Raw genomic sequence first — 24,054 nt, 5'->3', positions numbered from 1 at the left:
GGGAAGTGGGTTCAGGTCCCAACACATTCCCATCGGCATTCGAAGAAATAACTGGGATATTGGACCTGTTTGGGTTGAGAAGCAACCAGAGACCCAGATATAAATCCCATCTGGGAGGCACAGAAGTTGGGGCAGCTTCTCTTCTGAAGGTTGATTTATAATGAATTACATACAGGATGTTCTGATGTCGACATTGGGTTCACCTGTACAGGAATGTGCAAGGCTGGACACAAGCGGGTCTAGGGGCAGGGACTAGACTACGAGACCCTTCGAGTTCCTCCTCCACCCTGGAGTCCTCCAATCACGGCTCACCAGAGGGGAAGGCCTGCAGAATAGGAAACAGGCCCAGGGAGGGGCCCCACAGCTAATGGCTTTCTCACACAGATGCCTCCCACCTGCTTTCAGAGGCCCTAGCTGGGTTCCAGGTCTCACTCAGCTGAAGGACGAACCTCTAGTCTAGACCCAAGGCCCCTGCAGCTACTAGGAATAGGGGGGTGGGGAGGGTTGCTTATGGCTTGAAGCTGCCTCTGCCTGGGAACATCTGGACATGGAGGCGGCAGGGGGGCTCAGCTGTGCTCTATTCAGAAGTCAGGAATGTAAACTATTGAGGGCGTGAAGCAGAGATGACGCCGCCCTCAAAAACCCGAGCGCTGTGCCAGGGCCCTGGGGCTGTTCGGAACGACCATGCCAGCACGGAGGTACCGCATGCGTGCTCCCAGCCCAAGCCCAGAGCTGGAGGCCCGGCCAGAGAGCAGCCCCGGGTGGCACTTGGCACCTCTGGCCAGGGCAGGGCGAGAAGGATCCCAGGAGTCTCTGCAGGTCCTGGCCAAACCCTGACATGCCTGATGGCCCTTCTACAGCCTGGAAAGAAGCACATTTCTCGGCAGGGCTGGGCTCCAATGAACTGAGCCGGCCAGAAGGGACCATGCTCTGGGCCGGCAGGCCCTAGGGTGCACTTCTCCTGTAGAGGGTCACCAGCTCCTTCTGCTTCTCCCGGAGCCCAGGTGCTTCCTGGCTCAGCTCTCCCAGATCTCTGATCTCCTGCAGGACCTGGGTGGCCTGCCTCAGCTGCTCCACAGCCTGGCTGAGCAGCGCCTCGGCATTCCCAGCAGCCGGCTCACTGCCCAGCACCTTGTTCAACAGTTTCTCCGTCTGTTCCGAGGCCACCTTCACCTCCAGCTGGGCCCGATACAGCTGTTCCCCAGGCTGCCGTGGACGTCGGGGGCCTTCCCCAAGCAGGTCCCCCAGGGAGGAGCAGCGGGGATGGAACTGAGGCTGCGGGTCCCAGCGGGGCAGGGCTGTGGACGTTGTTGCATCCTTTGGGGAAGTTCCTGGGGTGCCTGCATCCTGGGATGGCTTGATGGGCTCAGGGCTGTCATCCATACCATTCACCGAGACCTGTGCTGGGCCTTGGGCAGAGGTCTCAGAGGCCCCAGGACTCTGGGCTGGCCCAGAAGCCTGCATGCCACTCATGGAGGCTCTCAGTTTCTCCGATAAGATCTTGGGTGGGGGTGTAGGGGGTGGAGCGGGCTTCCCACCTTCCCTAGGCACAGCCTTGGAAGTCCCAGAATCGGGCACCTGGGGCGGTTCTGTACTCTCAGGGTCAGGGGGCTCCTCAGGGCTGGGGCTCTCCCAGCTCACCTTCAGTTTGTCAGGCAGGACCCTGTTGGGGGGCTGCTCAGAGCCCCTGTCCTCCCCCACTGGAGTCTCTGAGTCTTCTCGGCTTTCAGGGTGGGCCTCAGAGCTTGCTGGAACAGGGGTTGAGGCTCTCTCTCCTACAGGGGTCTCCACTCCGTCACCAAGACTGGTCGTCTCAGGCGCTGCAGAAGGCTTGGTAGGAGGCATGGGCGGCCGGGGTGTCTCCCGGGGCTGGGCTGCACTGACATCATTGCTGGGGGCAAACACTGGCAGCCCGCTGTCAGGAACATCAAGGTCCAGGCGCAAAAGCCCATCGGATGCTGCACTGGCTACCTGGGTGGAGGGGCAGGATATGGGCATCAACTTGGATGACCAGCCACTGGGTCAGGTGTGCCCACCTACAAGGTATTCAAGCCCTCCCATCCAGGCTGCCCAGGCCCCTGGCCCCCTACTCTCCATGCCCTCTGCTCTGGTTTCCAAAGCCACCTGATTAGAAGCTAAAGTGATTCTCTGATGAATCCTCTCCTCTCTCTCACTTCCACAGAATTCCTGGTTTTGAAATCACAGGCCAGGAAGCCAGAGCTAGGGTGCCCTCTCAGCGCCCCAGCCTGGCTTCTTCCAGCCTGTGTGATAGGCCGCTCTTTTGAATGGCAATTGTGCTGGCCTGGGTTTCAGGGGACATGGTTCCAGCCCTGTTTTCGGGCCCCTACCTGGCTGTGGGCCTTGGGAGGGTCCCTTCTCTGCAACCACCCACCCAGGGTCCCCCCAGTCAGCAGGTGACAGGACCAGAACTCACATATGGGTCTCCTGAATCATCCTGAGCTCACTCGCCCTGCAGACCTCTGTTCGGTCTGCCAGCCCTCCGGGCCAGAGCTCTCCAGCCTTCGCCTGCCCAGCTGCTCAGCAGCCGGTGCCCACTCTCCTCATGCTGTCACATGTGGCTCCAGACACGGGAAGCCCCAGACCACAGCTGAGTGCCAGAGGAGAACAGCTGCACCCAGCAGGCAGCTGTCCCCATCTGGCCGCAAGGGCCCACAGGGACACCCAGCAGCCCCACGGTCATGGGGAAAACTCCCAGGGAGCCTCAGAGGGCCTGGAGCGGGGCTGGGCAGGAGGCCCTTCTCAAGGTCCCTCACTCCCTTTTACATACACAGGGTGACCTGGCCTACACATGCGCTCAGTCACTGGACACGAGTGCCTCCCTGAATTCTTCTCAGAGGGTTCCCCTCTCCAAGGCTGGCCTGCCCCACACCTCCTAGGCCTCCTCCCTCAGACATGCCTTCCTCTCTGCCTACTTCAGTCACTCCCTCTGCAGGCTTTTTTCCCTCCGCTGACAGACAGAACAGGCTATCTCATCTCACCAGCAAACCCTCCAATGACCTTGGCCCCTTTCTGTCTCCCTCTTTCCCCGCCATGGTCTATCTCCTTCTCTCCAGCATCCCCAGCTCTGCACCCCATGACAGCCCTAAGCTGACTCCTTCTCTGAGAAAATGTGCTGTAAACGTTACCATCTGCCTTTTCCTCAGTCCTGCCTCGTGACTTGTGGCTGCCAATCTGGCTGATGACCCCCAGTCCTGTGCCCTTCTCTCCGGATGCGCCACTCTCTGGCTTCCTCTTCCTTTGCTCCCTACTGCCCCCCATTCCCCAAAGGCAGCATTTGCTGAGGTTCTTTCCTGGCCTCCAAGATCTCTCCCCCAACTACCGACACCCATCAGTAGCACTGGTCTGATGAAGGGCTCCTCCCTTCCCCCTCCCCCTTGCCCATAACTTCTCCCACATTCCCTGTGTCCAGGGCCTCCCTTCACCGGGTCTCCAGGCTTGGGGGCGCTCCTGACAACCCTCCCTCTTTGTCCAGTCCGCCTCCCCAAGTCCTGAATTCAATCACAAGCCCAGGCGGCTCTTGCTTCCCAGTGTCTCTCGCACCGACCGGCCCCTCCCTTTTCACCCCCTCCTGGAGCCTAGAGGCCCCACCTCTGCCTCTATTTCCTGGCCCCTTGCCTTTCCCTCCATCAACGTGACCCATCCTACCCAGGGCCTCCAACTGACCTCTGGAACGCACCCTCCCATCCATCCTGCCCCCGACTCCTGCTTTCAAGGCCTCCATAATTTCCTCCCCCCGACCCCGCCTTCCCAGACACATCTCCCAGTCAAAGGGATCAGGCACACCTCAAACTCCCCTGCCCTGGGCCTCAAGCTCGCACCATTCCCTCCACCTAGGACCTCCCTCACTCCAAGTCTGCCCACTGAAACCGTTCCCATGCTTCAAGGGTCAGCCCAGGTGTCTGTGGGTCCTCTGTGGTCCCTCCTGCTCAGCCTCCCTTTGTACCAAAATTAGACAGCACTGCTTGGAGCAGTCAGTGGACAGGTCTCTTCTCCAGCTGGAAGCTGAGCTCTGAGAGGCGGGGACTAGCCTCAGGCTCTCAGTTTCCCTCCAGCACCAGCTTGGGTTAAGGCCCGTGGACTCAACACGGGAAGCAGGCGCACCCACTCCCTGAGGACATACAGCACACGCGCCTCCACACCGACACCCCGCATGCCACTCAGACAGCCCGATACCAAGAGTGCTTAGGAAAAAGGTGGCCCAAGCCCGCTGCCACTTAAGGAGCTGTGGTCCCAGGCTCATCTGACTCCCAACCTCCCCAAGCTGGGGCCAAGGCCTTACCTCCTTCAGGTGGACTCTTGTAGGGGGCCGGCGCCGCTGACCCCCACGTACGCGGTCCCGTGTCACGTGCTCCAGGGCACAGCTCTTGTCCACCTTTACCTGGGGAGGACAGGGAACCACGTCAGTCCCCAGCAGGCCTTGAGGACAGGAGGAAATGCCCAGGCATTAACCTGAGACTCAGAGGCAGGGTCTGCACCTGCATCCTTGCTTGACAGGGTCAAGTGCCCCAGCTGTCCCTCTCTTTGAGGTATCTCCCTGCTTTTCTCCCTGACTCTACACAGCCTGTGTCGTCTCTCTGCAGTCTGAGGCTCTCCCTTCTCTGCAGCTGCTTGCTTTGCCTCAGTCTTCCTGCCCAAATGTGGGCTATCAGCCCTCACCCCTCAGTCCACTGCAATATGTAAGCAGCCCTGAGGCTGCTTTTGTGCTTAGCTGTGGGGGGAGCGGGGAGAAGACAGCCCATGATCCCCTAGTTCCTGGCTTCCAGAAAAGACCTTCCCTGGCCCCAGTCACTCTCCCAGGACCCCTGGGGATAGCTCAAGAAAGAGCAGGGCCTCTACCCCCAGGGGTCAGGGAGTCTGGGGGGCAGCATCTCCTCTCTAAGGATAAGGAATGGGGGTGAGGAGTAGCCGGGAAGCCACAGGAAGAGTCACATGGGAAATCCAGACTCTGAATCCTGGAGCAGCCTGTCCCTGTGGTGGGGTGGGGGGTGGGGGGCGGCTAAGACTCTTCTGCCCACAGGTGAGGCTCAGGCCCACCTGAGGGTCTTTGCAGTGGAGGAGCTGGTTCTGCTCCGCCAAGGCTGTGGGCCGAGACCCAGCCCATGCTCCTGTGGCCTCCAACACTCTTTCACCTGAAATGGGGACACTTTCCCAAGCAAGTGAAGGGCTGAGCATGGCACAGTCACGTAAGACGTGATCCAGGAGCCATGGCTGCGAGGCAGGGAACCTGGGTGTTAAGAGGGAACCTGCATGGGAAAATTCGCTCCCCTTGGGTCTCAGTCTTCTGCAATCCAAGGGGTCACTCTAGGTGGCCCCCAAGCCCATTTTTTCCCAAACAGCTATGAATCCATGATGTCAAAGATAAACCCTCCCTAGGAGATCTGGCCCCCTGGGACACCCTGACTGCCCAAAGCCTGATCATGGCCCTGCTGCCATCACCACTACAGCACAGGGGGCTGGGTGGCCACTGCAGGCAGATAAGGAGGCCCAGGGTTAGAGCCAGCCAAGCTTGGACTTCACTGCCCAACTGAAGAGTGAGCTGTCGGGTTCTCAGCTCACCCATAGACCTCTCTGCTGTTTCCTGCTGTTTCTGGCTGGGGCTGGGTTGGAAAGGATGCATGGCTGCACCCAGTTAAATTCTACCCCACCACTTACCCACGTTTTAATTTAAAACAAGTTACTTAACTTCCTTACACCTCAGTGTCCTCATCTGTAACATGGGAACACAACCACCTACTTTGAGGGGTGTTGTGAGGATTAAACGAGGTAACAACCACAGATGCCCCAGTGTTTGTAGCAGTGACATAATCAAGGGGTTGTCAGGGTGGGGTGGGGCCGGGTCCACTCTGAGATCACACACGGTGGGAAAGGAGACCCAGAGCCGTCCACAGGACCTCATCGCACCTCGTCGAAAGCCTTGTTCTTGCCTCGGTTGATCCCTTCATTGAGGGCTTTGATCCAGGATTCCTTCTCCTCCCCACTGGGTGCCTGGAACTTGATGTCGCTGACCTGCAAGGGGCATGCGTGGGGTGGATAGCAGATGTTTAAAAGGGTTCACATTTGGGGTCTTGAGGAAGCTTCCCACCCCGAATTGAAGTCTGCCCCCACACAGCTGGTCAGGAGCAAACCACAATGACCCCCACATCAGGTCTGACACTGGGGCTTCAGAGCAAGGGACGGGACAGATCCAGCAGAGGAGGGGCCCTCTCCACGTATACAGCTGCCAGAGATTTGGATTCGAATCAGCCTTGCCCAGATCTGGTCTCACTCCATGTGACTCCCCCAGACCAGCTGCCTGACCTCTGAGTTTTCTCTGTAAAGTAGGAGTAGTCCCAGTCTACTTCCACCAGACTGTGTACAATGACAGAGGTGACAGGCATGAGGGGTGTCCATTGGTGAAGGCCCACTGGGACCAGGGCCGCCCGCAGCTGCCCAGTGGGCCCCACAACCAGTCCTAGACAAGTGAAAAAGTCCCAGGGTCTCCTTTCTGGCCTTGAATCACAGGCTGCAAGAGAGAAAGGGCATTAGGGGGTCAATTCCAGCCCCTCATCATATAGATGAGGAAAAAGAGGCTCATCAGATGGGATGGGACTTGGCCAAGGTGGCCTAAAGTAATCCCATGACTTGACCTCACACCCAACCTCATCCCACGCCACCCCATGGGTTCCTTCCCACCTCAGGCAGGAGCTCCGAACTCCTACATGAGAATCAGAAGGCAGCTCACAGAGGCCCCTTCCTGCCAGGCCCCACGGTCAGACAGGAAACAGTGGAAGGAGTGAGGCCACACAAACCAAGGAGCCGCCCCTATGGTGGACACAGCAGCAGGGCCTCTGAGCTGGACAGACCAGCACTCACATCTGGCTGACTCGGAGCCTCAGGGAGCTATGAAGATCAGTGACGTAGCAAAGTGTTAAACGTGGAAGTGGGCACGGAGGGGGTGCTCAGTAATAGGAATTATCACCATTTCTCTCCTTCTGGACAAAACAGTCCTAGTTTCCTCATCTGGAAAAAGGGATGACACCGCCTACCACAAAGCAATGCTGAGGGAATTAAACATGACTAAAGCCACAGCCTGGCACATAGTAGGTACTCAGTAAATAGTTACTGAATGAATAGCTAATCAATGAATGAACGGGCCCAAGGTTCCTGTTTTGGGGCCGCTGCCCAGTCTGACCTCAAGATGCCCTAGTTCTTTGTCAGGCGGGTCACCAGCTGCCCATCCCCGCCCGGGTGTTAAGATAGCACCTTCCCTCCTGCTGCTCTCCCAGTTATGTAACATGCAGCCCGCCTGGCCCCCTCAGCATCCTCGTTATATAACTTCCTCCTGGCTGCCTCTGCCTTCTCCTCACACAGGGCCCTGGTCCCACCCACCTCCCCAGGCCAGGCACAGCCAAATGCTCATTTGCATGATCAGGGTAAATTTGATCCTGGCAGCAGATCGGCAGCTAAGTCGAAAACCCCAGGGCACCTTGGCAACTGCCTCAGCCCAGCCATCAGGGCCGGTAGGGGCTCAGGAAGGGACAGCGCTGCATCTGGGCTCTGAAAGGGTCCACCCAACCCTGAATGAGGGCTGCGAGTAAGGTGACCCAGGGCAGCCCATGAGCCCAGCTATGCTTCTCCTGCTCACAGGCCCTGAGTTGGTGGGGTCCCTGCCTGGTGCAGGACTTAGCATCCCAGAGAGCTTGAGAGGCATACACTTGAACTCAGCAACAGATGTAGCAAGAGAAAGAGCATTGGCCTGAGAGTCAAGATCACAGGGTTCTAGTCGCGCCAACCTGCAATGAGACCTGCACAGGTCTCTTTACTATTCAGGGCCTCAGTGGGACAAAAACACAACCACTGGACTCAACCCAAACTGTGACTCTTTCCCATTGACAGCCCACCTAGGCAGGCTGGGGGGAGGGTGTTGGCCCAGGGGCTCCCCTAGGAGAGGGAATACGAAGTTAAATGGGACCCAGCGTCACCCTAAGGAACGCTGAAATCCTGCTGAATGAGCCAGGCATCGCAGAAGGTGGTCCGAACGGGGACAAACAGGAGACCAAGAAGTTGCTCCTCTTGCCCCACCCCTGTGTCCTGAAGGCTGCACACGTCCCTCCTCAAGCCCTTCCTAGCACAGGCCCCGCTAGGAGGTTAGAAACTAACAGGACTGGACACAGAGAAGGCCCACATGGCTGGAAAAGCGGGGAGGACAAAATGGCAGAGAGGAAAGAAGCAGGAGGGGGAGAGAGGAGGCAGGAAAGAGGAAAGGGCCAAGCTGGCTGAAACCAGCGGGGCAGCAAGGCCCAGCAGAGGCCACCCTGCTTCCTGGCAGCGTCTGCCTGTGACCTCATGGTAGGGGCGTGGGGACAGGGAGGCAGGAGGGAGAGGGGCACGCAAGACACTGGAGTCTTTGTTTATTTGATTAGAGGGAAAAAAAGGCGGCCTCAGGACCAGACAGCCGGGGTCATGTGACCTCCCGGCCAGCCTGCAGCCTCCCTGAGGAGGGGAACACCCAGGGCGATAGGAAAGGAGAGAGGATGCTGGGGGTGGGGGAGCAGGGCCGTCTACCATCTGGCCTTTGGAGAGCGCCCACTCTCTGTGTGAGCGCCTGGGTGCCGAGGGTCAGGGGCCCTTGAGCCGGAACCAGGGTGGGCTGTGCTCCCGCTGCCCAGCAGCCCCCACCAATCACCCCACGGTCCCATCTCCCCGACCCTCGCCCTGCTCCCAGGGTCACCCAGAGCTGACCTGAACTCTTGGCACGATTCAGGGATGAAAGGGAGGGTGCTGGCCGAAGCAGCTGACAATGCAGCTGCACAAACAGGCCTCTCGGAAGGTGACGCCACCCCCCTGAGTGGGGACCGACCCACCTGGCTCACCACCAGATGATTCTCAGAGCCGCGAAAGGAGGTGGCCCACAGAACCGTGCTGGCACAGGACAGAGAAGCAAGGCCCCCTCCCCCTCACATCCACATAAGCTCACTAAGGGACACACAAAGACCCGGGCAGCCCCTGGGCCAGGCGAACACTCAGCGGCACATGAAGAGGTGCACACACGTGTATCAGGCACACAGGCAGACCTTCACATATAGCGCACTCTACACCTCTCCCAAATACACACACACAAATACAGCGCCACTGAGAGAGGAAGTGGATCTCGAGGACAGGGTCGGGGCTCCAGGGCCTGAAAGACCAAAATGTGGCTCTCCCCTTCCTCACAGAGCCCTAAGCATCAGAGGGCAATGAAACCTGCCCCTACCCTGGGCACACCGCCACCCCCAGGGTCAGAGCTCCACGGTGGCTCCCTTGTCCCTCCCCCCCACCGCCAAGTGAGACAGAGGGTTAGTGAGTAAAGCATCATGGTCTCCACCAGGGCCCAGAGCTCCAGGGACCACAGAGGACTGGGTTCCTGGCCCTTAAACCTATGAAAGAGACAGAATGGCTTCGGGCAAGCCCAGACGAGGCCCACTCTCCAACCCCCAGCCTCTGTGACTCAGCCCCGCTCTGCGAGGCTCCACGTGACATGCAGAGGTCAGGGCAAGGCACGGCCCAGCTGCAGATTGGTGTGAGCTGGCGAGAGGCGCTGTAAATGCCAGCCTCCAATCTGATCTCCCTCCTGACATCTGTGAAACTCCACCACATGTTAACACCCACCCGGACTCCCTGCCAGAGATGCGGGGTGCAAACAGTGAGCTTCATCCACACACACAGCATGTCCCAGGGCAAGAACCTCTCAGGCAAGAGACTTCCTCCAGCTTCAGCCAAGAAAGAACAGTGCAAAGGGAGGAAAGCTGGGGGGCTGCAGGTCCGAGCACTGAGCCTAGGATGAAAGGTAGGAGAGGTGGCCCACCCAGGAAGGCCTGGGATGAGGGGAGGGTGTGGCCGCCTGACTACACGTCAGGGTGTCAGAGGCCTGGTGGGGTGAAGGCCTCATCCCCAGCTTTCTTGCCTCAGTCCTGGGCCTCCTGGGTACGGGAGATGGCCAAGGGTCCCACCTCCTAAAGGTTACTTTCCAACTACAGCCCGGGAAGGAGGCCCCAGGGCCTAGAAGGGGAGAGGAGAGCAGAGCTCTCCGCAGAGCTCTAAATGCGCCTCCTATCAGCCAGGGGCTGGGGCGACTTCAAGATAAAAGCAAGCCAAAGGCCCAGCCTGTGGCAGCCCCTGGGTCTGAGCCTCAGCCACATTCAACAGAGAACCTGCAGACTTGCATCCAGGGGCCCAGCCTGTCTTAGAGAGAGCCTTCCAGGGGTGACCTTCCCCAGCAGACCCTGGCCTGGAGGGAGGTCAGTCAGCAGCAGGCCTAGCCCTACCTTGTTCCCTGGGGACCGCAGCAGGATAAAGCGGTGTTTCCGCTTGAGGAGGGCACGAAGGTCCTGGCACTTCTCATAGCTGCCCAGCTCCACTGTCTCCACACACTTCTGCTCATCCTGGGGAGGGAGACACAGGGGACGTGGTGAGAGCTAGATGCCCTAGACCCTCAAACACCCAGGTCCCGGCCCAGACCCCGATCCCACTCAGTGAGGGCACTGCTTGGTCAGAGGGGGCCCTCGGGCTGCCAATCAACCACCGAGATGCAGCATTCAGACCCTGGCAAGCAGACGGTGTTCAGTCCACCCTCAAGGCTCACCATCCATATGAGAAATGGGGCTCACAGCCCGAAGGTGGGCAGCAGGGCTGACTCAAATGTGCGTAAGGTCAAAGGAGGAAACGGGGAAGCTAGAAAGGCTTAGGAAAGTGTGCCTGGGAGTCCATGCAGGCCCAGAAGCCAGGCAGAGACCTGTGAAAGAGGTGGTCTGGAAGGAGGAGCAAGTTGTCACAAATGAGGGGAAAAAAACGGCTTTCCAGGCAGAGCCACAGAGAGAAGCATGAATAAGGCTGTTTGAGGTTACACAACCTGCCTTCCCCACAGTGATCCGGAGTTGACTTCCCCACTTGGCATCTTCCTCTGCTGACCCTTGGCTTGGGGTGAGAGGCCACTCTCCATGGCCTGCACAATGGAGAAGGCAAGGGTTCCTTCTAGAGTATCCCCTGAGTCTGCCACCGTGAGGCCTCATCACTAGTAAGGCTGGTGCAGGACAGTGGCCAGCCTCTTCTCAGCCACCCCTGGACACTGGCTGGGCTGCCTTTCTGCCTGCCAGTCCTGGCCCTTGAGTGTTTTCTCCTCATGGGCTCTACCCACCAGGTGCCTCTCCAGCCAGCTGTCTGGGACACCCTCTTCCCTCAATGGTGGTCAGTTGGTTCCACTTCCAGGGGACACCCAGCTGGAACAGCTTCCTGGGTGTGGCACACTCTCCCCCTGGAGACTCGAGGGAAGTAGATGCAGGCCCTGGAGACTGGCAAGCAAGTTAAGCAAACTCTTGCTGTTGGACATCACGCAGAGCATCCAACCAGGGACCGCCTCAGTGTTCCACAGTTTGGGGTGGAATATCTGGGAGGCAGTGACTCGATTATTTGCAGAGGAAATGCCCCAATTTTCCTCCATGGTAAGTCGCATATACTAAGAAACCCTGACACTTAGCGAGCACTTTCGCATGCCCGATTCTCCTGAGTCCCTCAAGCACCCTGAAATCCTAAAGCCCCAGTATTTGTCTCATTTTATAGAGGAAGAGAATGAGACCTGGAGGCGAAGAGATTTGCCCTTGGGCACAGACCCAAATATAAGGAGCAGGGCCAAATGCAAACACCCATCCTCTGACTCCCAAGCCAGAGCCCTTTGTAGCATACCACACTCCTTCCAGCCAGAGCCAGAAGCTGGACAGTGCCCTAGCAGCAGGCTGCTCTGCATCAGTGGTCCTCCAGGTGTGGTACCTGGGCCAGTAGCCGCAGCATCACCTGAGGACTTGCTAGAAATGCAAATTCTCTTGAATTAAAAAATATATATATATCCCACAAGGACTCAGAGGCAAAAAATATACAAATCAATTTTCACTGCAAAGTAAAGGAGCTGTTACAGTGGAGGATTACTGGACTGAATGTCAATATTATGACATAGTATGAGTGTGTTTCGTGTTTGGTAATTGCAATCATTGTTGCTTTTGTTGTGGTCATCCATTTACAATGATTGGTGTCAGTTTGTTTATCTCTTGTAAAAATAAAATACAGTGTGTGTGTGTGAAAAAAAAAAAAGTTAATGCAAAGTGTATCTGGGGACCAGCGCTGGTTTGCACATTATTTCCTACATGTCTTCATTAAGATGTAGTTTATATTAATCACATGTTCAGTGAATAATGGTACAGTTTTTTTTGTTTTGTTTTGTTTTGCTTTTGTGGTACGCGGGCCTCTCACTGTTGTGGCCTCTCCCGTTGCGGAGCACAGGACGCGCAGGCTCAGTGGTCACGGCTCATGGGCCCAGCCGCTCTGCAGCATGTGGGATCTTCCCGGATCGGGGCACGAACCTGTGTACCCTGCATCGGCAGGCGGACTCTCAACCACTGTGCCACCAGGGAAGCCCAATGGTACAGTTTTTGTAATCTTTTTTTTACCCCTATGTTACGTTTGTTCTGGTTAAATTTATTGAAATATAATTTTCTGTCTGTTAAATCTAATAATAAAAAATTGGATAATTGGGAAAAAAAAAAGAAATGCAAATTCTCAAGGCCCGTCCCTACTGAATCATAATCTTGGGGGAATGGGCCTGGCAATCTGAGTTTTAACAAGCCCTTATGCAAAAGTTTGTGAACCTCTGCTCTATACCAGAGATTTTCAACCGTGGCAGCTCCTGGTAGCTTTAAAAAATCCCAGTGCACAGGCAACATCCCCGACCAATTACTTCAGGATCCCTGGGGTATAGAGCTCAGACATCAGTATTTTTCAAAGCAGATGATTGTACAGCTAAGGTGAGTAACCACTGAACTACTCTCTCTTTAGCCTTTCAGGGAAAGGGGAACGGGTGGCCAGGGTGGCCTGATCTTTTCCATCTAGATTCAAACAGGTGTCTTTTCCCATTTTTGCCTCCACACATCTCTTTCCAATCCTTAGTCTCCAGTCCCTTCCAGGTTCCTGCACTCAACATAAGGGCTGGTAAAATCCACCCGCTCCAGGAAGCTGCCCTGCTCACCTGCAAGAGCCTAAGCCTCAGTGCTCTCTCCCTCCTCTAAGGGTCCCCATCAGAGGGCACTTCTGCAGGCATCTTACTAGGTGCTAGGGACACCCTGTCATGGGGAAGAATGGTCCTAACTCCCTGCTGAGCCATCTCTCTCTACCCTCTGCTGCATGTGTCTGCTCTCCTTTCTGTTCCCCCTACAGCACCCTACAAGGGGCAGCCCTCAAGAGGAAAAGTTTGCTGAACTGAATGCCTGACTCAGAGTGAGACTCCAGAAAGGACGTCCCCCCGACCCCCATCCCAGACAGAGAGGCTCACCTACCCCATGGGCACAGGCCTCCCCCGACTAGGCAGCTACTGGTCCAAACGTACCCTCCCCTCCTCTGTCTGGAAACAAAAGTCGCTCCATCTGCACCACCCAGCTCCCCATGGCTGCCTGACCTGGGTCTCCTCTCAACCTGAAACGCTGAATCATCCGGCCCTTCTGCATCTCAGAAGTCGGATAAACCAGCAGGCACTGGGTGGGGGCAGCATTTTTGGAATGTCAGCCTCACTGACAGCAAGGAAACAGCCAAGAGTCATTCGCACTCGTCTAGTTCCTTACATCAGAAAGAGGAATTAAACTAGTAAGCATTTCTCAACTCCTTCTCCTGTGCCAAGCTCCCCCACCCCCGAGTGCTAAGTTCTTAAAACTGCCCTGAGGTTTTTAATAGTGATTTTTTTTTTAAAGCATGATTTAGACTTTTTTGTGTTTAGGGGATATGAAATCCTTCCTGCTTCCCAGACGTGGGCCAGATGTAGAGAGGTGACCCAGGACAAGTCTGGTAGCGGGGGGCCTGTCACTGAACTCTTATGGCAGCTGGGACTGGAGGAAGCTGCGACAGCCCCCTTTATTTATAAAAATAGCCCCCTGCTGCCGCCACAGCACATCCTAATTTGGGGACAGCAGCAGTAGAGAACATCTGGGGGGCTGTCTGCACCACTCACCCCCTTGGCCTCCTCCGGCTGCTTCTCTGACACCCCAACTCCATGAGCCTGGGGACTTACTCAGGAAAGGTGAGATGCTTCTCAAAGGCAGCTCCTTTGAACACCTAGATCTTTCCTGGTCTGCGACAGTTATGAATTTGCCAAGACAGCCTGAGGCATGCTGACAGAGGCTGATGGGGAACAGGCAGGATCCCCCTTCCTCTGCCCCCAGGCCAGTTCTTCCCCGTGTACTCCGTCTGTCAGAGTCATACAGTAATAACCCAGTTGCAGTGGACAGGCCCTCTGAGAGCCTCAACCCCAGAACATAAACAGCATCTCTAAGTAAAGGCCACCTTTTCGCCTCAGATCTTCACCCAGAACTTTATTGACACTTATTTAACACACAACTTCCACATCCTGGGTTGTCCAAGTTCCAAACCTGCTGAAATGAAAACGGGCACAAGTCTGAAGTGGGAAGATATGAGGACTGTGAGAGGCACAAGGATGGCAAAAGCGGCAACTGGCAGCTTGATGTTAGAGGAGAATGCAGAGCTGAAAAGTACAGTCTGGCAGTACGGAACAGCCTGATCATCAGTGACTCTGAGCCACCAAGTGTGTTTTGTAACTTTTTTTTTTTTTTGTACTTTACAAACTTTATTAAATAATGAGTATTACTAACTTTCATTATCATATATACAGTATTTAAACTATGTTTTCCTAGATGCATGGCTTTTTGTTTGTTTGTTTTTCTGGGGTTTTTTTTTTGCACAAAGAATAGAGTAGGTGAAAAGTGAACTTATAAAAAAAAAATTGAACCTTCAGTATAGAGACCTAGTAAGAACTTGACATCCATTTAAGTACATATAACTCTTTTCCCCCAATTATATACATCCCTACCCCACCTCCCGAAGAAACTATTTTAAACAAAAGCACTCATTGAATAACTTTGAGGGAAAATACGAACCTGATTATATATATACACACGAAGACTCCGTTTAGGCCAGTACCTTCTGTTGAAGGGCAGACAATATCCAACATATTTTAGAGGACTTCCACCAAGAATAAGTTTTCGAGTTTACTTGCTGGCATAGCTGGGTGGAGAGATCCCTGACTTTGGTTCTAGACCTGACCTTCACTCACTGAGATGTTGAACAGGATTTGAGCACCCTGGGCCTCAGGGTGCTCCTCTGTAGAATGTGACATGATGACCACTCTTTTTAAAAAATATTTATTTATTTATTTGGCTGTGCCAGATCTCAGTTGAGGCATGCAGGATCTTTGTTGCCGTGTGCAGGATTTTTAGTTGCGGCATGTGAGCTCTTAGTTGCAGCATGTGGGATCTAATTCCCTGACCAGGGATTGAACCCGGGCCCCCTGCATTGGGAGCACGGAGTCTTAACCACTGGACCACCAGGGGAGTCCCCATGATGGCCACTCTTAGGGGACTATTGTGAGCATCGCCCAAGAGGTATGTAAGACCTCCAAACAAGCATGAGCAATAAGTATTATTTCTACTATCATTACTGAGTGGAGCAAGCTTCAGTTTTCTGGAAACTTCACAGATGTGGAACCTAGCCCTGGGATAGGGAGCTGCAGTGTAGGTGGACAGCTGAGGAGACACACACATCCCTGTGCACATATGCTTCAAAGAGCCCCTCATCCAGGAGTCCTACACTCGCACCTAGAGGTATCGTCCTCGTACCACAAAGACCCAGAGAAGACCAGGCAATCGCCCAAGGTTGCACAGCAGGTCAAAAGCGAAGCAGGCCTTCCAGTCCGGGTTCTGGAATCCTCTTCTGGGCTGGGCTGCCCTCACTTTGCTCCTTGACCCGGCACCCCCAAACTCAGGACCAGGCAGGTCCTTACCTCGTTCTCGTAGACCAGCAGCTGGGCCTGGCAGAGGAGCAGGTAGCGGTCTTTCCAGAGGCCCAGGAAGCCCCCGCTGCTCTTCTTGATCCAGCCAGCCTTGTCCGCTGTCTGTGCTCCCCGAGGCTTCTGGCCCCCCTCCTTCACGCCCTGTAACACAGCATCCAGACACGCCATTAGGGTTGCTGCCGTGAGGCCACACAGGGATGTGTCCCTCTGCTGGATACCTACTGATATCACCCCATTTGAGCTTCCCCACAACCCCTGAGGCAGATATTCTCAATCCAATATCAGAAATAACAGTTAATAACAGCAGCCACAAAAGTAACAGCTGCAGTCACCTTATACTGAACCACTGTATTATGTTTTACCCAAACTGTTTCATTTAACTCATGCGACTACCCTCCCAGGTGGTAGCATCATTATCCACATGTCACAGCAGACTGAAGCTCCAAGAGGGGAGGTGACTCGCCAGAGTCACACCGCTGGAAGGACAAAACCAGAATTCAAACTGGGTCTCTCTGACCCCATGTTCTCCCTTCCACCATTCTGCCTCCCGTGTATTCATTCAACCTCATCAACACACGCTGTACTGAGCACCTACAATGTCACGGATGCTGGAGTAGGCAGGGAAGAATAAAAATAACACATCTTTGCCCTCATGGGGCTGGCAATGCGGGGAAGGAGGAGCTGAACAAATAAACACCAGACATAAATACATTAACAACCATGAAATGCTATGAAGGAATCAGTGAAGGGGAAGTGAAGAGGAGGGAGTGCGAGAGGACAGCGGGGGACCTGGCTCAGGTCCGGGTGGCTCAGGAAGGCCTCCCAGAGGAAAGGACATTCACGCAGAATCAGAAGGATGGGAGGAGGCAGGCAGGCAGAGTGGTAATCTTCCTCCCTACCCCTGCCCTTCTAGAGAGCCCACTCTCCGGCCCCTGCATCCTACCCCAAAGCAGGAGGTTCCACTGCCCTCATCCCTGCCCCAGGCCAGGACTTTAGGGTAGCCACCTTGTCTGGCGAGGGCTCCAAGGATGCTGTCTTCAACCACAGACAGGTACAGGAGGTAAACTCAAACCCTTCTCTAGGACATGGTAGCCACCCTGGAGTCTCCAGGCCAGTCACTGACGTCTTGTGCCTCTTGATTACCTGCTTGAGTAGCTAGACTCCAGGTATATGCCTACCAGATGGGGTCGAATTCACATTTGGTCCCCAGAACCCAGTACCGTTCCTTTACACATAATGGGTGCTCAAGAAATATACGTGAAATGAAAATAAAAATACACCCAATTTGCTAACCACTTTGCTTCAATGACTGGTACCCACAGTGGTGAGTGTGAAGGGGAGAGTGGAGGAGAGGGGGTGCTAAGAGCATGTCAGAATCTACAGGATGCTAGAAGGAAATCAGCACTGACTAATTCTGACTGCTTTATAATTTACATAAAGCTTAAAAAAGGGGCTCCAGTTAAAAGGAGCATACCTCTCCCCAGGGATACCCTGTGGCCACAGCTGCCTTTGGAAGGACAAGTCCAGACAGAAGTGTGGTGGGCTGTTAGGGGCTGGACAGGGCATGGCCTCCCTGTGCTCCATCATGGCAGGGAATCCCCAGTCTGGTTCTTACTGTGGCCCCCTCCCCCTCTGGACTGCATACTCCAGTGGTCAGGAGTCTGAGCTTTGAAGCCCAAGTCACGCAGACCAGAGGCAGGTCACTTGGTCTCTCTAAGCCTCAGTTTCTTCATCTGTGAAATGATGATATTAACAGAAGTTGCAAGGATTATAACTCCATGAGGGCAGGGGTTTTTGTTTTGATTACTGCTGTATCCCCAATGCCTAGACAGTGTCTGGCACACAGTAGGTGCTCAATAAATGTTTGTCGCTAAATAAAAAGATACGACATACAAAGCAATGCCTAAGATACCCTAAACTTAGTAAATGGCAGCTGTCATTATTGTTACTGTTGTCACTGCCATCCCCTCTGGCTCTCTGGAACCCTTTCCCTGGGCCTGGTTCAGAATTCAGGACAAGGCCTTTCTGGGCTTAGCTGCTGGGTCTCAATGCTCCCAGGAGCTCCAGGAATACGAGATGCCCCCTCAGGGTCTCTCCCTAACTTGTAGATGGCAAGGGAAATGGAGAAGTGGAATGGTCCCAAACGGTCTTCCTTGATGGAGAAATGAGGAAGTGAGAGGCTTGCTGACAGGCCAGTTATGAGCCACCCTGATCAGGGAAAGAGGGGACTTCAGGGCCCTTTGACAAGAAGGGGGAGGCTCTAGCATCCTACCATGCACCCAATGCCGCCCCCATCACCAGAGACCCTGTGTTCAGCCCCATGGGCTGTGTGACCCACTGGGGCCTCATCCACACAGAGACCCCTCTATGCTGGCCTCCACCAGGGCTGGAGGGGTAGAAGTGGGAAATGGGAAACCCCACTTCAACATCTGACATGTCACACCCCTCCATTAGCAACTACAGCAGCTGGCCACCCCCTAGGCCTGCAGACTCTAGGCTCCTCTTAAACAAGACCGCGGAGCATGCTGCCCAGATCTACCTCTGAGCTCCAAGCTCGCCTCCTGTTTGCAGAGGCCCACCCATGACCCCATGGGATCTCACATCCCCCTCCACTTGTGACCTCCCCTACTTGCCTCACCCACAGCCTGAGACGTGAAAACTTCCTGCCAGCTGGAAGCTCCCGGGGGCCAGGCTGGAACCTGGTACCCTGACCACCATCCTCTCCGCATGTAGCAGAGAAGTGCCAGGTGAATACCATGACTGGATTAGCTAGGGAAGCCAGTCCAGAGCCTTTAGGGATGGGAGTACCAGGATGGCACTGAGGAGAGAAGGCACTTGAGGATGGGGGGAGTGACAGCTGAGGGGCTGGAGGTGGCATGAACCGAAGCCCAGGGGAGGGTCTCCTTGCCAGGAATCAGCCACAGCAACAGCCACCAGAAGACAGGCCTGGCTGGAGGTCAGAGTCCTGCCATCCTTCACCAGCCCCTCTCCCTGCCCCTCAGACACTCCCCCACCAGGGGGCTGGAGATGCCCCAGTAAGTTTTAATAAGCAGGCCCTCCCCTTGGCAGGGCTCACAGGGGAGGTTTTGTCCTGCTCAGCCCAGTTTCTCGGCCTCCTCTCCTCTTATTGACCAGCTGACCACTGTTCTTCCTGCTTCGCTCTCTCTTCTCCCACCCATCCTCACTCAGGCCCTCCCCCCGCCCACCGTGAGCAGCTCCTGAGGCACCCCTGGGCACCAGCCTGGCTCTGCTTTGCCTGAGATGGGAGGGCCTCTGGGTCATTCATTAAAAACAAAAAAAAAAAGGAAAAAGATACCAGGTCAGTCAGCCCAACACTGTGCACAGAAAGGAGCATGTGGAAAGCCACAACACAGGCCACGACAGGGAGATAGAGACCAACAGAAGAGAACCTGTTGGCGCCTCACATCACAGGGAGCTTAGGATAATGACCTTTGCCCTTTGACTAAACCCCATGTTTCCCTGACCAAACTCTGCTAAGAACCTACCATGTCAGAGCCCTGTGATGGGGCAATCAGAGAGAAGAAGCACAGGCTCTGACCTGGAGAACTTCCAGTCTGATGGGGGCAACACAGACCCTGGACAAGGGAAATCCCCAGTCTGGGGGTTGGGTAGGCACCCCCTGCTTGAGAGGATCCCAGCCCACTGGGAGGGCTCTAGCACTGACCCAGACGGATACCCCGGGGGTCTTGGCTCTCTGGTAGGGGAAGGACTTGGGGTTAGTTTGGAAAGCCCTTGCAGAAGGAAGGGTTTTGGTAGGACTGTGAGGAGGGAAAGAGACACACATCTTGGCCCAGAGAAGAAGGAAAGGCACAGGAGGAACCAAAGACCCTATACTCTCAACCCCTTCACTACAGGATGAGAAAGTGCAGGCCAGAAAGGGTCGAAGATTAGCTTAAGGTGACAAAACCGGTGCTGGGACAGGACACTGCCCTGCCTCTCTCTGGGTGTGTTAGGGCAAAGGAGCAGCCTGGTGCCACTGGAGGCCAAGCCAGGAAAAGGCATGACTGAGAGGAAGAGGGGCAGAACCCCAGGGCGGAGATAGAAAAGTCTGAGTCCAGTTGCAACAATACCTCACACTGATAACTGAAGCTTTCAAAGCTTTTGCACATAAACCATCGCACTTCTGGACTGCCCACCTCTCTCATTTTATAGATGGGGAAACTGAGGCCCTGAGAACACAAATGGTTAGATGCCCCATGCCCAGACCTGCACTTCTGCACCAAATCTCAGCCTGATGGGGACTACCAACCCATTGCATGGAGGAGGTCACTGAGGCTGAGGGGGCTTGGCATCAGGGTTCCTGGGGTGTGGGGAGGAAGTTCAAAGCCAGGGGAGGACTAAAAGCAGCCATTTGGGAGTGAGGTGATGAGGCCAGCCTGGGGTCATGGGGCAGAACAGACGACTAAGATCTAAGAGGTGTTTTAGAGAAAGGAGGATGGGCACTGAGGCCTGGAGAAACAAGAGGCAGTTAAGGGGAAAAGAAATGAGAGGAAAAGAGGGATGTCAAAGGCGGGGGCAGGGTAGGGAACAGGGAGCCCCCGGCTGTGTGGGGAGGTAGTGGGCAAGACCTTAGATAGCCCAGATGTGCGGGGAGCTTTTGGCATCTGGGAGTCAGTAAGTGGCAATGTTAGAGACTCAGGACCAGAGGGAGTACAGGGCTGGGCTGACCTCCAGACAAGCCATTGGCCCAGGAGGCCCCAGGAGAACTTCCCTTAATTAGGGGCCAGAGCAGATCAGGAGATGGAGTAATCCTGTCCCAAATCCCCTGGGAGAAGGAGAGGGGCCACAGCCAGACAGCCCAGCCCTCACAGCAGGGGTGGGGAAGCCCCACCCCTGTCAGCAAGAAACCACAGCCAATCATAGTGGCCTGACTTTGCCCCCTATTTCCACCCACTCTGAGAGAAGGGGCTACAATCAGGACCCGGGGAGGAGACCAGGCCCTATATTTTATAGAAGAGGAAATGCAGGCTTAGAGGGGAAGTGACTTATCTACCATCCCATAGAAATGCAGGGCCTGGCCTGGAGGGAACTCTGACGGATACCCCAGCTGACCCTGGGCAGTGGTCCCAGGAAGCAGGGAGACGAGCACTGATGGGGACACAGGCAGCCTGGTCCCCAGCTAGCCAAGGTTGCCCCAAGAGTGAAGGTTTCATCTTTCCTCCCCACTTATCCAGGCAAAGACACATCTCCTCCCCTCGGTCTGGGAGGGGCAGAAGCTGAGACCCCCTTGGGGGACCAGAAGCAAAATCCTCTAGCCACAGCAGGCCCCTCCCTAGTTTATGCATTCCACAGTCACACATTAAGTGCTGGCAGTGTGCCTGGATGAGGGGGCTACTGAGAGAACTGAGTCTGCAAGTAAAGGGCAGGGGTCACAGAGTGTCTGACCCCACCCCAGACCAAGGGGGTCCTGAGGGGGTAGAGGGAGGCTCAAGGGGCATTGCTGGTCCAGCTGCCCAGCTCCTCCAGGGAGTCAGCCCTCCAGGGATGTGGGAAAGGCAGGGGCAGGGATCAGCCCCTACAAGGGCCTGACACCCAAGCAGGGGAGAAGGTAGACTCACAGGGGAAAGGGGACTCACACGGACTTAAACAGGGGAGAAAACGCAACTTTTCCAGTCCTGAGGCCACCAGACAGGGTCACAACCTCAAGATTCCTTGAGACAGGGACTCCAGAACCCACAGACCCACCACAGAACACAGACACACACACACACACACACACACACACACACACACACACACAGTGTGCCCTAAGGATCCGATGTGGACAGCACAGGGAGTCAGTGGTAACCAGGGTTCGAGCCCAGCAACCTAGGACACTTTCAGCAAGTCATCAAACTGACCAGAGCCTCAGTCTCCCCATCAATCCAATGGGAACAATAACAACCACCATGCCCATAGTTGGTGAGAGAAGACAGAAGTAATGAAGGAGGATGGGTCTGCGATCCCTACCCCCGCCCCTGCTCATCTCATTTGCCTAGGCTTTGCCTGGAGACCCGCGGGAGAGGGGCTGGCTGGAACAAGGGCCTGAGCCAGGGACCTCAACCACCGCGAGGGTCTCGAAGACCCCAGCCCTGGTCCCCCGACTGGCCCGGCCCTCACCTCCTCTTCCATGACGAGTCCGCTGAGGTCCGGCCGCTCGACCGCTCGGCCGCTCACTCCCGGCGCCGCGCGGTCTCCGTTACCTCCATCCACCGCCGGCCGGGCGGCGGCTCTATGCTTTCTGTCCCGCTGGCTGCCGGGGGCCCAAGAAACTTCGGGGGGGCGGGGCCGAGGGCGGGGAGAGGCTTCCGGGGGCCGGGGGCGGGGCCCGAGGAGGGGACTAGCGGGGCCCCGAGGCCCTGGTCTGGGGCGGGAAACTAGGGCCGGGGCCGGGCTGAGGGAGGAGCCTGGGCGGGGCCGGGCGGGGGCTTGGGGACTGGATGGAGGAGCCGGAGCTGTAGGAAGACGGGGGTGGGGTGGGGAACAGAGTGGAGAGAGGTTTCCCTGACTCGCGGAAGGAGAGGGACTGGAAAGGGATAAAGGGTGCGGGGCACCGGCAGGGGGAGGGGGAGGGGGCTTCCGGCCAGAGGCAGAGGCGAGGGAAGCGGGCGGGGTCCGAGGGCGGGGCCGGGGTGGAGCAAGACCGAGAGAGCGCCCGAGGAGGTGGCGGCTTCTGCATTTCAGGTCTCCTGACCGAGTGGGCTGGGGTTGCCTGACCGGGCCAAGCCGGCCTGGGCGGCCCAGAAATGGGGGCCTCCAGAGTCCTTCTTTCCTACCTGACGCTAGGGTAGTGGCGACTACCTGGTCCCCTTCTCCCTGGAACCTCCTGGCAGGGCGGCGCCTGGAGCTCGGATCCCGTCCGGAGAGTCGTTTAACGGGAAGACCTGGGTCTGAGAGTCTGTACTCCAGGGTCCCTTTGGGGGAGGAGGTCTGCCTCTGACTCTCGGGGGTCCCCAAATGCAGTGTTCTCCTGCCCTCGTTGGGCATTGCTCAGAGCCGTCCTCCTCTGGTTCCTATATCTGAGGGCCCCGCCCCCACCCCCATCCAGCAGTGAATCTTGCAGCCTTGACAACCTTGCCGAGGGGTGAAATGTAGGGACCAGATAATGGTGTTAGTTATACCTTGTACTCTCACTTTACACTTAGAGAATCAGAGGCCTAGGGAGAGAAAGTGACTGGCTACATCCCAACCTCCAGCACGGTCCTGTTCCCTCCACACACACACCTCTTCCCTCTTAGCTCTCTGGGTCAACCCTGCCCAATGCCTCTGCAGGAAGAATTAAGTGCGTGTGGAATCAATGGTGACCTCCTTTGGCTCTGGTTGCCATAGCAGCAGCTGTACCAGTTGACCCAGCTCCCCTTTCACTGCCTTCTGCTGGCCCTCAGGCTTCCAAGTCACTTCCAGTCAGCATGGAAAAGGGCAGCCTGGAGCTCCAGGGCCAAGGGGAAAGAAGATGGAGTCAGACTTTTTCTTCATACCTGGGCCTGGGTTCCTTTATCTAAAAGGATGAAGAAAACCCAGCCTGGGAAACTGAGAAAATCAGTATACATGACAACAACCTCTTGTGGCCACCACACGGTTTTATTCCCTCAACTTGCAGAGCTGTGCAGCCGTTGTTCCCTGTGCCTGAGGACTCAGAAGATCCTGTATCTGGAAACTCATGTTCCGCCTGCTGGAGACCAGAGCCCCTGGGGAATTCATGTTGTTGCACAGAAGCAACTCATGGTGGGTTGGGGGTGAGGTCAGTTTTGATATCCAGGCAGCTCTGTCCCTTGAGAGTGAGCCACTGATAACCACTTTGGTCTCAGTTTCCCCACTCAGCCCATACTGGCCCTCTGGTTGTTGCCACCACACCACACGCATTTTTTTCATCACAAATATTTCATTTGCCTTGATTATTCGTCAGGCCCTACACTAATGGCTGGAAGATAATGGCAGGACCCAGGGTCCCTGTCCTTTTTCAGGAGAGAAAGGCATGTAAACAGAGAAAACTATGTGTTAAATGTGAGGATAAAGGCATAGAGGAAGGAAGGGCACTAAAACCCGGACAGAAGGAACAGGCATTCCAGGCAGAGGAGACAGTGTGAACAACATGGAGGCATGGAGGCATGAAAGAGTATTTGTGTGTGTGTGTGTGTGTGTGTATAGGGAGGCCAGGCTGGAGAAGCAGACAGAGC

The 24,054-nt window shown here is 55.8% G+C and overlaps 1 protein-coding gene across 1 annotated transcript; it reads right to left on the bottom strand.

Annotated features, from left to right (window-relative positions):
- Positions 1 to 945: 945 nt before the first annotated feature.
- Positions 946 to 22,864, bottom strand: PLEKHO2 (pleckstrin homology domain containing O2; the record flags this gene model as incomplete). The annotated part of the gene is made up of 8 exons (XM_079699081.1): positions 946 to 1,971; positions 4,301 to 4,399; positions 5,923 to 6,027; positions 10,305 to 10,421; positions 15,869 to 16,018; positions 21,998 to 22,241; positions 22,387 to 22,589; positions 22,679 to 22,864. The coding sequence occupies 8 exons, from the start codon at positions 22,862 to 22,864 to the stop codon at positions 946 to 948; spliced, it is 2,130 nt and encodes a 709-aa protein (XP_079555207.1).
- Positions 22,865 to 24,054: the final 1,190 nt, after the last annotated feature.

Source organism: Hyperoodon ampullatus (genome assembly GCF_949752795.1).
Source record: "Hyperoodon ampullatus genome assembly, chromosome: 3".
In the NCBI taxonomy this organism is placed as follows: domain Eukaryota; kingdom Metazoa; phylum Chordata; class Mammalia; order Artiodactyla; family Ziphiidae; genus Hyperoodon; species Hyperoodon ampullatus.
The sequence above is the reverse complement of the archived record's forward strand: the minus strand, read 5'-3'. Positions and strand labels throughout refer to the sequence as shown.